Source organism: Diceros bicornis, chromosome 23 (genome assembly GCF_020826845.1).
Source record: "Diceros bicornis minor isolate mBicDic1 chromosome 23, mDicBic1.mat.cur, whole genome shotgun sequence".
Taxonomy (NCBI): Eukaryota; Metazoa; Chordata; class Mammalia; order Perissodactyla; family Rhinocerotidae; genus Diceros; species Diceros bicornis.
Window position 1 is genome coordinate 1,712,879 of NC_080762.1, and position 14,659 is coordinate 1,727,537.

General features: G+C 39.3%; 1 protein-coding gene across 2 annotated transcripts in view; it reads right to left on the minus strand.

Annotated features, from left to right (window-relative positions):
- PEX7 (peroxisomal biogenesis factor 7) overlaps positions 1-14,659 on the minus strand; it is an 86,363-nt gene that overhangs the window by 13,225 nt on the left and 58,479 nt on the right. For both annotated transcript variants that reach the window (XM_058566197.1, XM_058566198.1), the window contains exon 9: positions 9,110-9,209. In XM_058566197.1, coding sequence (XP_058422180.1) covers positions 9,110-9,209 — 100 coding nt within the window. The remainder of the gene's footprint in view (positions 1-9,109; positions 9,210-14,659) is intronic.

A 14,659-nucleotide genomic window follows, 5' to 3' on the forward strand; every position in this document is an offset into this window, starting at 1 on the left:
ATGAAGGCTAAGAAAAGATAATGTGGAGAATGGGCTGGAAAATCAAAAAGACTTCAGAGGTGAGTTGGGTAGGACCAAGAGCCCAAATGAAGTCTTTTTGAGAAAGGAATCTGAAGTGTGCCGAGTCAGCATTTTTGCTTGGTTTTTCAGAAGCAATGCTCTGTAGTCCAGAGAAAGGAAGAGGAGTGAGAGAGTGGGTGATTCGGGAATGGGACCCAGAGGCAGCAGAGGCTAAAGTGTCAACAATCCTGGAAGCTCTGGCTGCAAGGGCTGTGCACCGAGTGCAGAGGGCAGGAGACACATACCCATTTCAGGAGCACACCAAGACCCTGCAGAGCACGGCCCAGGGAAAGTTTTATGGCTGGAAAAACAAGCACCTGTTACATAATTCTAAGCTAAAAATTACACAATTATGAAAGCATCAAAGAGGAAACAGCAGAGACTAATGCCTGAGGACACCGGATGCTTCTGGCACACATTCCTGAACTCTAAAGAGAGTCTGTGACAGATGCAGAAAGCATCACCCCAGATCAAAGGTGAACACAGATATCCTATCAATAATGCTAGTCTTCTAAAATCTAATTTTCCAACATCATAAAGAGAATCTTAAAACATTTTTATCCACTGTCAACCTTTAAACCTGATATCTGGGATTGTGAGAATAGGGATTTGAATCAAAACATGAGCTGAATTTTTAAATGATACCTAATTTTTTGTTGCTGTTTCTTTATTTTTTTAAATTGATATATAACTGAATATAACATTATATTAGTTTCAGGTTTACAATATAATGATTCAATATATGTATATATTATTATTTTTTTTTTTTTACTAAAACATCAACAAAGCCAAAGATACTTTTTTTGTGTGTGTGAGGAAGCTTAGCCCTGAGCTAACATCCGATGCCAATCCTCATCTTTTTGCTGCAGAAGATTGGCCCTGGGCTAACATCCGTGCCCATCTTCCTCTACTTTATGTGGGACGCCGCCACAGCATGGCTTGACAAGCGGTGCATCAGTGCGTACCTGGGATCCGAACCTGCAAACCCCAGGCTGACGAAGCAGAACGCGTGCACTTAATCGTTACGCCACTGGGCTGGCCCCCAAAAGATACTTTTAAAAATACCTCTACAGAACTAGTTTAAATCAGAACCAAATCTAAGCATCTTCCACTGAAACAAAATGAAGATATACAAAATTTCTTCTGCCCTGTTTTAAGGAAAAAGCTGTATAGTACCTACATGCTCCTATCATGAATACACTAGGATATTCATTCATTAAAGATTACGTTTACCAAGCATTTTGGGCATCCCAGAAGATAAAGTCATATATGCAACCACAACTATGGAAAACACGCACACACACAGACAACGGCTGGAAGGGTAGTTACCTTTGGGAAGAGAGAGGGCTGAGATTCGAGAAGGAGCACAGGAGGGCTTTCCCGGATGCTGGTGGTGATCCACACTCTAACCTGAACGTGTGGTCAGTGCTTGATAACTTACTGAGCTGCACACTTAAAATATGTGCATTTTCCAATATGGATGTTACACTTCAAATAAAAATTTCTAAAAAAAGGACTGAAAAGAAACATATTAATATGGTATAAGAGAGATTCTTTCTGGAGTGGTGGGACGATGGGCAATCTTTTTTCTTTATTGTAATTTCCCAATTTCGTCATGGGAAAAAAGATAAAATTTATTAAACATACAGAGGTGATATCTTGGAATGAACTAATAATGTCTACCTTAAAAGAGATTAAAAAGAGAAATAACTATCTGCCAAAAGGAATGTGTAACGATATGTAAACCTGCAGCCAGCTTATAACTACTAAACTAAATATCAATGAGCATTCAAAAGGGCAGAGTTGATGCTGCAGAGCACAGTCAGGAATTCTAAAAATACATTAATACAGAAAATCCAATTATATAATTGGATATATCACAGGTCTAGAATCATAAACCTAAAAACAGAAAAAGGAGATCCAATTTAGAAATAATAAGGGTAAGAGAGAAAAGAGAAAAATGCCAAGACTGTATAAATCATGATCAGAGGGAAAAAAAGTCAAAGAAAAATTTTCTGAAGTGAAAGATAACTTCAGCCTGGTTAACAAGAGAGGCATAGGGTATTTCTCAGCAATTATCCTTAAAGAAGGACCCCAGACACGTACTTGTCAAGTTTTAGACCTTTAAAGACAAGATCTTACATTCTGTCGAGAAGAAAAAAAGGTATAAGAATGCCTTTGGATCTCATTTTTCAGATCTCTAAGAAGGGAGAAGCTAAAAAGAAAAAGGAATGATAAATACAAGAACTCAGATAAATCTCTTTCAAGACAGAGAATATATTAAGACACAGAAGCTCTGTAACGTCAGCAAAGTCCTAGAGTTGAGAAGATCACCACAAGAGACGGCAAATTTGCGAAGGCAGATGGAAAGGTAGGTTCTAAGACAAGAAACTATGAACAAAGGGTGAAATTAAATTAACATGCAATCAGTAAACTTGACCACATATTGTGAGAATAAAGTATAAATACGTCAAAAATAACTTAAACTACCAACAATACCAAAAAAAGGTTAGTTACTGTGGTAGATTTTAAATGGCTACAAATTCTTTGTGGTGCTCCGACAAGAGGCGGAGTCTCTTTCTCACTTTGTGAGTCTGGGCGGCCTCGTAACTTCTTCTGCAACAGAAGGGATGCTGTGTGGCCTCCAAGTCTGGTCCTGGGGATGCCCGGCAGCTTTTGCTCTCACCCTCTTGGAAATTACACCTGCCGAGTGAAGCAGCCTGGGCTCATCTGGAGACACGTGGCTCAGGAGACAACCCGCACTATATCCAGACGTGCAAGTGAGGCCGTCCGTCTTAGACCACCCAGCCCTAGTGAAGCCACCAGATGATCAGAGTCACATGAGTGACCCCAGGAGAGACCAACAGAAGAACTGCTCGGCTGAGACCAGCCCAAATTGCTGACTCACAGAACTGTGAGCAAAGAAGATTGTTGTTTAAGACACAAAGTTGTTGGGGAGTTTGTTATGTAGTAATAAATAATAAGTGAGAGAAAAATAGGGAGATGCACCAAGAACTTGATTCTTATTTCCCCTAGAAAGGAGTTTAATGGTACTTGGTAAAAACATAAATTAATAATATAAATAATACTAAGGTCTGTATTAAAATGTGTTAATGTTAGATAGGTAAAAAAAATAAAATAAAAAATAAAAAAATTGGTTGAGATTATCATCTTAGTTTGAAAGGAATAAAAGTTTCAAGTCCAAAACAGAATATAAATAAAATGGAGAAAAAAAGGATAAACTTTTAAAGATAAATTTACAGGGAGAAGAATGGTACAAACTCATCACTGAAAATATTATTACAGAAATTACAGAATATTTCTGTAAAAAATCTTACAGAAAGTAACTAGATCCCAGGACTTGGAGTTAGAAAACCTCTTCCTCAAATCCCAAATCCAATAGGTCACAAATCTTGACCTAGTGAGTTTCTCAAAGTCTCTCACAAATCCATCACTTTTAATCTCTCTTTTAATTTGGGTGTTTAGACCATTTACATTTAATCTAATTGTTGAAATGGCTGGATTTAAAAGTTTACACATATAAGATCATGTCATCTGTGAACAGAGGGAATTTTACTTCCTCCTTTCCAATTTAGATGTCTTTTATTTATTTATCTTGACTAACTGCTCTGGCTAGGACCTCCAATACTACACTGAATAGAAGTGGTAAAAGCAAGCATGCTTGTCTTATTCCTGACCTGAGAGGAAAAGCTTTCAGTCCTTCACCATGGAGTATGACCCTGGCTGTGGGTGTTTCTATAGGACATATATTTTCATTTCTTTTGGGTAGATATCTAAGAGCGTAATTGCTGAGACGTATGGTAAATTTACATTTAACTTTTTAAGAAATTGTTAAACTTTTCCGAAGTGACAGTAACATTTTACATTCCTACCAGCAATATGTGGGAATTTCCTCCTTTTTGAACTACTTTTTTCTTTGAACTTCAAAGATACTATACTTCTGTAGTTTTTCTTCTGCCTCACTGGCCATTCTTTCTCAGTCCTCTTTGCTGGAATTCTCTTCTTTCAGACTTCTGAGCCTCTTCTTCATCTACATACTCTCTCTAGATAATTTCACTCTGCCTCAAAACTTTTAAAATCATTTATTTGCCGAAAACTCCCAAATATGTACCTCTAGCCCTAAACTCTTCCCTGAGGTGGACAAGCCCATATCTAACTGCCTACTCGACAGATCCACTTGAATGTCTAACAGGAGACATCTCAAACATAACTCCTGATTGTTCCTATTCCAAATCATCTCCTCTTCCCCTATCTCAGTAATCAGACCACTGCCCACTTTGTTTTCTACACCCAAATCTTAGGAGGAATCACTGATTCTTCTGTTTTTCTCAGTCCTTTTCCAATCCACCAGCAAATCCTACTATCACTATCTCCAAAATGTTAGGTTGAACCCTATGAAATTTCCAATAATTTCATAGGGTTCAACCTCATATTCTAAATCTTTCCATCTCTTGGATTTTAAGTCACCATTGTCTCTGGCCTGGATTATTTCTAGAGACTCCAAGGTAACCTCCCAGCTTCCAATCTTGCCTATGGTCTGTTCTCCCACAGCAGCCAGAATAATCTTTTAAAAACACAAATCACTGGACAGTCACATGCAAAAGAATGAAATTGGACCACTTTCTTACACCATACACAAAAATTAACTCAAAATGGATCAAAGACTTGAACATAAGACCTGAAACCATAAAACTGCTAGAAGAAAACATAGGCCATAAGCTCCTTGACACAGGTCTTGGGGGATGGTTTTTCAGAACTGGTAACAAAAGCAAAAATAAACATGTGGGACTACATCAAACTAAAAACCTTCTGCACAGCAAAGAAAATCATCAACAAAATGAAAAGGCAACCTACTGAATGGGAGAAAATATTTGCAAATCATGTATCTGCTAAGAGGTTAATACTTAAAATATATAAAGAACTCATACAACCCAATAGCAAAAAAAAAAACTCAATTTAAAAATAGGCAGATCTGTATAGACATTTTCCAAAGATGATATACAGATGGCCAAGAGGTACATGAAAAGATGCTCAACATCACTAATCATCAGGAAGATTAAATCAAAACCACAATGCGATATCATTGCACACCCTGTCAGAATGGCTATTATCAAAAAGACAAGAGATAACAAGTATTGGTGAGAATGTGGAATAAAGCAACCCTTGTGCACTGTTGGTGGGCATGTAAATTGGTGCAGCCACTATGGAAAACAGTATGGAGGTTCCTCAGAAAACTAAAAATAGAATTACCATATGATCCAGCAATTCCACTTCTAGGCATTTATCCAAAGAAAATGAAAACTCTCATTTGAACAGATATATACACCCCCATGTTCATTGCAGCATTATTTTCAATAGCCAAAACATGGAAACAACCTAAGTGTCGACTGATGGATGAATAAAGAAGATGTGGTATATATATATACAATCGAATATTACTCAGCCATAAAAAAGAATGAAATCTTGTCATTTGTGACAACATGGAAGGACTCTGAGGGCATTATGCTAAGTGAAATAAGTCAGACAGAGACAGGCAAACACCGTATGATCTCACTTACATGTGGAATCTACAAAAAACCAAAACCAATAAACAAGCTCATAGATTCAGAGAACAGATTGGTGGATGCCAGAGGCAGGAGGTGGGGGCCGGCAAAATGGGTGAAGGTCAAGAGGTACAAACTTCCAGTTGTAAAATAAATAAGTCATGGGGCTGTAATGTACAGCGTGGTGACTATAGTTAATAATCCTGTATATTTGGAAGTTGCTAAGAGAGTAGATCTTAAAAGTTCTCATTACAGCAAAAAAAATTTTTTTGTAACAGTATGGTGATGGATGTTAATTAGACTTATTGTGGTGATCATTTCACATACATACAAATATCAAATCATTATGTTATACACTTGACACTAATATAATGTTATATGTCAATTATGTCTCAACAAAAAAAAAACCATGAATCAATTTCTATCATTCTTCTCCTTTTAAATCTCCAATGGCTTTATAATGCGATTACAAAGATCAAACCCAGTGTGGTCTACAGGGCCTGCACGACTTGGCCCCCACCCAGTTCCATTCTCTTCCCCGCCTTCACGAGGCTCCAGCCACACCGGCCTCTCTCTGTCCCTCATCCTACCAAACCCACTGCCATCTCAAGGACTGACATTTGTTGTTTCCTCTGTGAAAAACATTCTCCCCTTGGGTTTTTGGCTGGCTGGCTCCATTCCATTATTTAGTTTTCAGCTCAAATTTCACTTTCTCAGAGAGCCTTCCCCAGACCACTCAAGCAAAAGTACCCCTTCCCCGCTTCTCTATCAAATTGCTCCAGTTCTGAAGAGCACTTACTACTACATGAAATCCTCTTGTTTGTTTACTTGCTTATCATTTGATTTCTCTCACAATATGTAAGCTCCATGAGAGCAGGAATTTAGTCTGTTCTGTTCACTGCTTTTTCTTAGTGCCTAGAACAAGGACCAGCACTGAGCAGGCACCTGACAAATGTTTATGAATGATGTGATGCATATCACATCATAAAGGAATGAATGCATATTTTCTCTAAGCATCCTTTGCTCCCCTTTATCTTAGCATTTATCACGCTACACTGTAAGTACCTGTCCCACACAGCTGTAGTAGATACTCAATGAATATGACAGAAAGAATCAATGAATGTCAAAAGAGTATTAAAAGAAATAGTAACTATGCAATAATACTTTTAAAAGATTAAAAATATATTAATAATGAATGATGCATTAAATAATAAAAACTCTTCAATATTTCATTTGTATGACCTACAACACATAGCAAAAAATTATAAAGAAAAATTGACTAACATTGAAGAGTAGGAGAAACATAAAATTTACTTAATAATCTCAGCCCTCAATTTTTTAAAATATGACAAGTAAACAAATATATTTTCTCAAGTTCTAATGTTGAATAATATGCCATAAATAAGGAGGAAGCAATTTCTTTCATTCTCAGGTACAGCCCCACTCCTCCATCATGGGCTGTGGCATGCTGTGACTTTTGCCTGTTTATGATCTTCCTTCTGTCTCTTCATACCATCAACGTCTACTCATTTTTCATATCTCAGATGAGCCTCACTTCCTTACTGAATTCTTAAATAGGTCAAATAGCTATCCTGATTATGAACTCGAGGAACAATGTGCTCCTCCTTCATAGGCTTGTCACAGCTGTCTGCTGATGTTCATTTGTGAGATTATTTGATATAACAGTGGGCTATATGCTTTATGAAGGCAGGGTCCATGTTTAATTTTTATTTCCCACTGAATCCCCAGTACCTAGCACAAGGTCTAACATAGGAAAATATCTGGGGAAAGAATAAATGAATGAGAGGGAGTGGTCTTGTTTCTAAGGACCCTCCTAATCCCAAGATTCTGTCCCACTCTGAATGAACTCAGTGGAGCTTTCTGGCACAGTTGAACTACACATTATACCAGTGAACCTGCTGCTTATTTAGAGCTTGAAGACCCCTGCTCTCCACTCCCATTTGCTCTCAACAGCAACTATTGCCTTAGTATAAATGGATTTTGGTTACTCAACTGGAAGGAGTGGGTGGCAGTCAGCAGACTACAAACAAAAAATATGGCCTTGTAATAAAATCTCTTATTATTTAAGGATGCATAAAATCTGATTAATAAACCCTCTCAAAACAAAGTTCCTTTCTATAGGGTGGTCTATGTGTGTAGGACTTGGAGAACATCTGGTAGTCCTCAGACCCGGGTGAGGCCCCACTGGGACTGTGGAAGGCCAGGAGGCACGCACGCTGCCTCGGGCCACAGTCCTAGACTTGTGGAGTCTGGGCTGACAGAAACATTGAGTAGGAAAATCTTTATTTAGGGGCCTTTCTTCAGTATCACCACGTTTTAACAGGAACATCACAACTTTTTTATTTAACTGGGATAGCAAACAGGTAAGATTATTTTATTAAAAATCATCTAGAATAAATGTATTTCTCAGAAAGGGAACTAGCTCATTTGAAGCACATTGTATTTACATTAAAGATAATGCTTTTGCACCCATCACTATTTCAGTTTCTTCTCTTCTTAGATGCTATTAAGTCATTTTTAACAATTATTCTATTGTTACTGAGATTATTCTAACATCTAATGAGAATATTTTAAAGAATTATGTCTTAAATTCCTAAAATAAAAAGAAACCCATGTATTCATTTAAATTTAAGAACACAGTAATGAGAAATGGGATTTGCCTTTTGTATAACTTCTAAAATTTATGATAAAAGCATATTTTCTTAGTCATACTCTAGAATTTCCACATATTATTTGTTTCATTGATACGTTGCTGCTTTCGCAGAGTCTGTGCTATAAAGTGCCTCATCACTCCACATATTCTAGCGTTTCTGACCTCAGTTTACAATTTCCAAAACTGAAACAGCTTAAAAAAATACCCTGAAGAATATTTACAATCCAAAATATTGACTCTCAAGTCCTCAAGAGAACAGAAAGGGGAAAATATCAAGTTTATTCATTAAAACAGGAGCCATTCTCCTCTACTTTCTCCCCATCTGAAGCTTCCCTCTCTTCCAACATGGGATGTAGAGATGAGGGCGACTGCCCTGGGAAGGAAATGACCTCCCGTCACCTCAGCTTCCTAGTGGGACCGCTGGAGCTAGGACCACACACTCCTGACTCCCACCAACCTCTGGGGACAAGCCTTCCCCAGTCCCTTCTTCTCTCGTCACCCTTTCCATTGGGAGAGGTCTACTCAGAGCCCTCAACATGACAAGCACAACATTTTGGGGGAAGGTTCCTTTCCCTCTGAGAAAAGTCAGTCTTTCAAGAGGAGAGAGGCACGTCAAGTTTCTGGATACCTCTTCTCTAGTATTTCAAATGCTCAAGTTTATATAGCAAAAGAGGTCAGGTTGATTAAGTAAGTGTCCTTTGTTCTGCCCTAAAGGCACCCACTTTGTTCATAAAAGCAACAACACATGTCACACACAGAGCTATCTGTGAACTGTGTGGGTAGGAAAGCATCATGAGATGGTGCCCATTACCTGAGTAGGACTCTGAAGACTGAAATCCAAACCACAAGTAAACTCCGTATGATGTTCCACTGTTTCAAGAAGAGGGTCAGGCTTGGAAAAGTTCCAGAATCTGTGAATATAAGCAAAAAGAAATAAGTGCCAAAACTACCAAAAAATTTATCTAAGAAAAATAGATCTTTAACGTAACAAAGATTTTATCAAAACAGATTCAATCAATTCATAAATGCAGAGCCCCACTACTGATCTACATAAAAAATCTAATTAAGAAAAAAATGTACTTCATTCTATTACATATAAACAAACAAAACAAAATGGGATTATTAATCAATATGCTCTTGTAAAAGAATATTATATTCCCTTTAGTATACCTTTTAGGATGGAAGCTTAACACATTTCAGTAAAATTTTTTTAATATTGCATGAGGACATTGGAGATGAGAGACACTAAGGCTTTTGCAGCAATTTCTAAAAGCATTCATGGCTGTAAAATAAGGATATTGGATTACATGAACTAACATTTTGTGATTTTAAATACTACTTCATTTCTCAAGGATTGATACGAAAAGATCTTAGGTTCAATTTAAATTTCAACAGCAATTCAAATTCTTTAAAAAGAATCTGTTTTCTTTTGAAAATTGCTGTAATCCTGAAACTATCTTTTTTTAAGACACAGCCTTTCTTATAGAGTCCATGTCAATGTAATTTCTAGAGTCAACAAAAATTGAAATATGTTTTCCCGGGCCAATATTAAGTAGTCTATTTATCCTCTATAGATTGGGAGTGGTAATATTTGCCATAATATACCTCTGATTTCTACTGTACAGAGAAGAATTTGGCTCTATTTTCAATACACAAAGTACTATTTTATTGCTAAAGCTTTATTTGCTCATCATCTTTCTTACTTGACTTAGCTAAACACACCATAAAATTGGGACATTCAGAATCATAGAGTCATACCCTAATTCAGCCTCCCTAATGATAGACAACATGGAACACAGCGAAGGTTTGGCAGATCTCTTTGAAAGAGAGTAAATACACAGAACCAACAGTCACAGTTTGTTTAACCCGGTGGTATTATTTCCCTAATAAATACAGAGTTGGTCTTATTAAGTTTGAAAAGGATTGTTGCTATGGATAATCCACTGTGTGGGTACAGGAAGACAATGAATAAATAGCTCATTTATCAGATTACTGAAACCTACAAAATATTTAAGGAGAGAGTGATTTTACTTTTGAAAATTTGCCTGTTCAAACAAGTGATGGAACAAGCTGCAGCCCTTATCAGCAGTCGCAACAGTGGTCTCCACTGTCTTTGCATATTTGCTCCTTTGGGTCTAGAGATAGTGAACTATACTGAAATCTAATTTTTTTAATCTCGATTTTGTTTACATAAGCAAAAGTAAACATGTAATTGTGTAATTTCATTTCTAAAACATAGTTATTCACTGATTTGCATTATTTGAAACAATAATCAAATGATTTTGTATATACCCACTATGTTCCAAGAAATATTCAAAATGGTTTTAAAAATATGCATTTAATATGGCAAAAAAATGAGTTAAAGGAACAGTGAGGGTAGGAAAGGAGACTGTAAACAAACTAGATTCCAGGAAGCTGTACACACTGGACAGAGGACCTCGAGATGCTGAGCTTTCCAGCAGCCAAAGGAAAAAGAGCCCCGAATTCATACTGTCCGCAACCAAACTGCTCCTGAACATCTGAGAAGGAAACTCCCCCGTGGGAGTTCACGGAGAAGAAACTCTCTGCTTACGGAATGAAGAGCACCCTCACGTCTCTTAAGGAAACACGGAGATGCTGTTTCACAGGCTGCTCCTCATGAGTCAACTGCATGACCCCAAAGAGCAGCCTGGTGGAATCATTCCACGGGAAGGTCAAGTTAATGCAGGTATTCAGCGCTCTGACTTCACTCGAGATTTAGATTTTATTTCAACAGAGTAGATGGGCTAAATACTCTTTAGACAAACCATAAAAATTGGTTTCTTTCAGTAGAACTTTTTAAGGATAATAAAAAGCAACAAGGATTCGTTTACACCCTCCTGACAAGTTCCTGGAATGTTGTTTTTGCTGTTACTCTGTTATTGTAAGCCAGTTAAGGCTAAGGCTGCACTGGGGACAAGACAGGCAGGCATTCTGAAAATCAGGATGCCTGATAAGGACACACAGGTGAAATCATCCAACTTCAGCCTGAAAGTGTGAGCAGAGAAGTCACACGTGCAGGAGGGCTGAGAGTCTATTCAAAAAGTCACTCAATGGGCAGTCAGGGTCCCCCCAGCTCCACACCACAGGGTCATCCCGGTCATAACGGTACCCTGGGAAACGCTAGCAAGTATTTATCTGCATTCTACAAAAAATTCATCAGCCAAAACACATGCTAAAACTCGAGGGATACTACCTGGTGAAGGGAGCATTAGTCTAGTGAGTGATACAAGAGCGCTCTTGGCTGTTACGCAAGCTCTTGGCTCTGAAGGAAAGCATGTAACACGCAAAGTGTGTATTATGGTGCAAACATTATGAGAGGTTCATTTCCAGCAGGATGGCTGACTACGTGCCTAGACCGGCACTCTTACTAAAAGAAACGCTAAAAATCCTAGATAATACACAAAAACAAACAAACACCACCACAAAAACTTCCTGAAAGTATCAGTGAGGAACACTCAGGAAAAAACTGTTTAGACAGAAACCCAGAGCAGTACGTGGAACAATGACGCCAGCTTTTGCCTTGAGAGGATCTGCTAAATAGGGAGATCTCAAGCTTCAGTTTTCTTAACCGCAAGGGGACAAGGAGCCAGGAAAACCAGAAAACTTAATATTAATCATATAAAAATAATTTTCAGTAAACTAAAATATCTTATCAACAATATCAAGTTAAATGCAGTAAACTACACAACCTAAATAAGCTGAGAAAACCAAAAGCTAAGCAACGCGTCTATAATTTCTTTTTTAACCTAATGGCTTTTTTAATAACAAAAGAAATATATGTATTTCTTTCCTCATTCCCACTCTCTAATGGCAACACTGTTACAGTTTGATGTGTACACTTCTGGAATATTTCTGTGTATCTTCACCCAAGTTCCACCAGGAAGGGGTGAGTTGCAAGGAGGCAGTGAGCGTTTCTCCAGGTTTTCTCATGTTTGCAGTTAAGAAAGCGGGCAAGGTCTCTCTGCAATCTTCTTCTGGACGCAGGGGTCCCATGATGCGCCTATCACACAAGTCACACAGGCTCCTCTTTATTGGGAGAAGTCAGGCTACATACATCATTAAGTAGTCAAATAAGACATATTATTTTTAAGTGAAATGTTTGTTTTGGTCCAGCACATATTCTATTTGGTGCCTTTTTGTCTCTTTGCTGATGAAATCATGGACTATTTAAGCTCTCTCATGGGAAGTAAATATACTGGACAGGCCTCCAATGATTAAAAATATTACAGAATTGTAGGAACATTTTTCATGTAAATTGGAGATGGAGAGAGAAAAATCCATCATAACATAAAGTCTTGGTTGAGTTCCATTTTGCCTTCTGACTCCACAATTCTTTAACAAAGCAAGTATGTGGCACTATGTTCAATAAAACAAAAAAAATTTCAAACAAAACTTATTTCAAAAATTAAGCTCAAATCATTTTTTACTTTAATTTGAAATCTCTATACTAACATTTTTGAAATTTAGCCAATAGACGAATTCAGCAGAAGGCTAAAATATTTTTCAAAGTTCTTCCTTTTCCTTTCCTGTTCTCAACTTATGAGTTAGTCATTAATTCTTAGTGAGTCTTTTCTAACTAGAAAAAAAAGATGAGGAAATGTTTTGGCTACTTTTCAATGCCTTACATGTACATTAATTTTACGTGTGTGGGTTTGTTATTTTTGTTGTTTACAGTGCCCGTAATTTAATTTTTCAGGGACCAGAAGGTATTTTAGGTCCTCTAGTTGTGCCTCGTGGTCATCTTCTGTTCTTTAAATTTTAAGCAAATTGCACCATCGTAATTCCCTCTGTTTGCACAAGAGCTTCTCGTCATTTGATTACTCATTCCTTCACCAATTTGAGTCCTAGCATGCGCAGGTACTGTGCTGAGTACCAGGAGCAAGAGAGACAGGCCTCAGCCTTCCTGCCTCAGGCTCACAGCTTGGTGGGATATACCGACATTTTTAAAAATCACAAAAATACAAATGTAATCGCAACTGACAAGAGCCCCAAAAGACAATGCAGGATGACATAAGAATGATGCCCTGAAGAAGTGACACCGAGCTGAAATCTGAGGGTTGAGGAGTTAGCCAGGTGGAGAGCAAAGAAAGCAGCCTACCCCTTGTCAGCAGGGAGACTGACGATGTGACAGGCCACAACAGTGTGAGAGAGAGGAGCCTGATGGTGTAACAGAGACAAGCCTGAGGGTGTGGCAGACAGGCCATGACAGTGTGACACAAAGGAGTCTGATGGTGTGACAGAGAGGAGCCTGATGGTGTGTGACACGGAAGAGTCTGACGGTGTGACAGAGAGGCCATGACAGTGTGACGGCAAGGAACCTGATGGTGTGTGACAAAGAAGAGTCTGACGGTGTGACACACAGGCCATGACAGTGTGACAGGAGGCTGACGGTGTGACAGAGAGGCCATGATGGTGTGACAGAGAAGGGCCTGTGTGATAGGGAGGAGCCTGACGGTGTAACAGAGAGGAGTCTAACAATGTGACAGAGAGGCCATGAGTGTGACAGAGAGGAGCGTGACACTGTGACAGCGAGGAGCCTGACACTGTGACAGAGAGGAACCTGACTGTGTGACAGGGAGGAGCCTGACACTGTGACAGCGAGGAGCCTGACTGTGTGACAGGGAGGAGCCTGACACTGTGACAGAGAGGAACCTGACTGTGTGACAGGGAGGAGCCTGACTGTGTGACAGAGAGGCCACGATGATGTGACAGAGAGGAGCGTGACACTGTGACAGAGAAGAGCCTGACTGTGTGACAGGGAGGAGTCTGACGGTGTGACAGAGAGGCCATGAGTGTGACAGAGAGGAGCGTGACACTGTGACAGGGAGGAGCCTGACACTGTGACAGAGAGGCACCTGACTGTGTGACAGGGAGGAGCCTGACTGTGTGACAGAGAGGCCACGATGATGTGACAGAGAGGAGCGTGACACTGTGACAGGGAGGAGCCTGACTGTGTGACAGAGAGGCCACGATGATGTGACAGAGAGGAGCGTGACACTGTGACAGGGAGGAGCCTGACTGTGTGACAGGGAGGAGACTGACTGTGTGACAGAGAGGCACCTGACTGTGCGACAGGGAGGAGCCTGACACTGTGACAGAGAGGCCATGAGTGTGACAGAGAGGAGCCTGACACTGTGACAGGGAGGAGCCTGACACTGTGACAGAGAGGAACCTGACTGTGTGACAGGGAGGAGCCTGACTGTGTGACAGAGAGGCCACGATGATGTGACAGAGAGGAGCCTGACACTGTGACAGAGAGGCCATGAGTGTGACAGAGAGGAGCCTGACACTGTGACAGGGAGGAGCCTGACACTGTGACAGAGAGGAACCTGACTGTGTG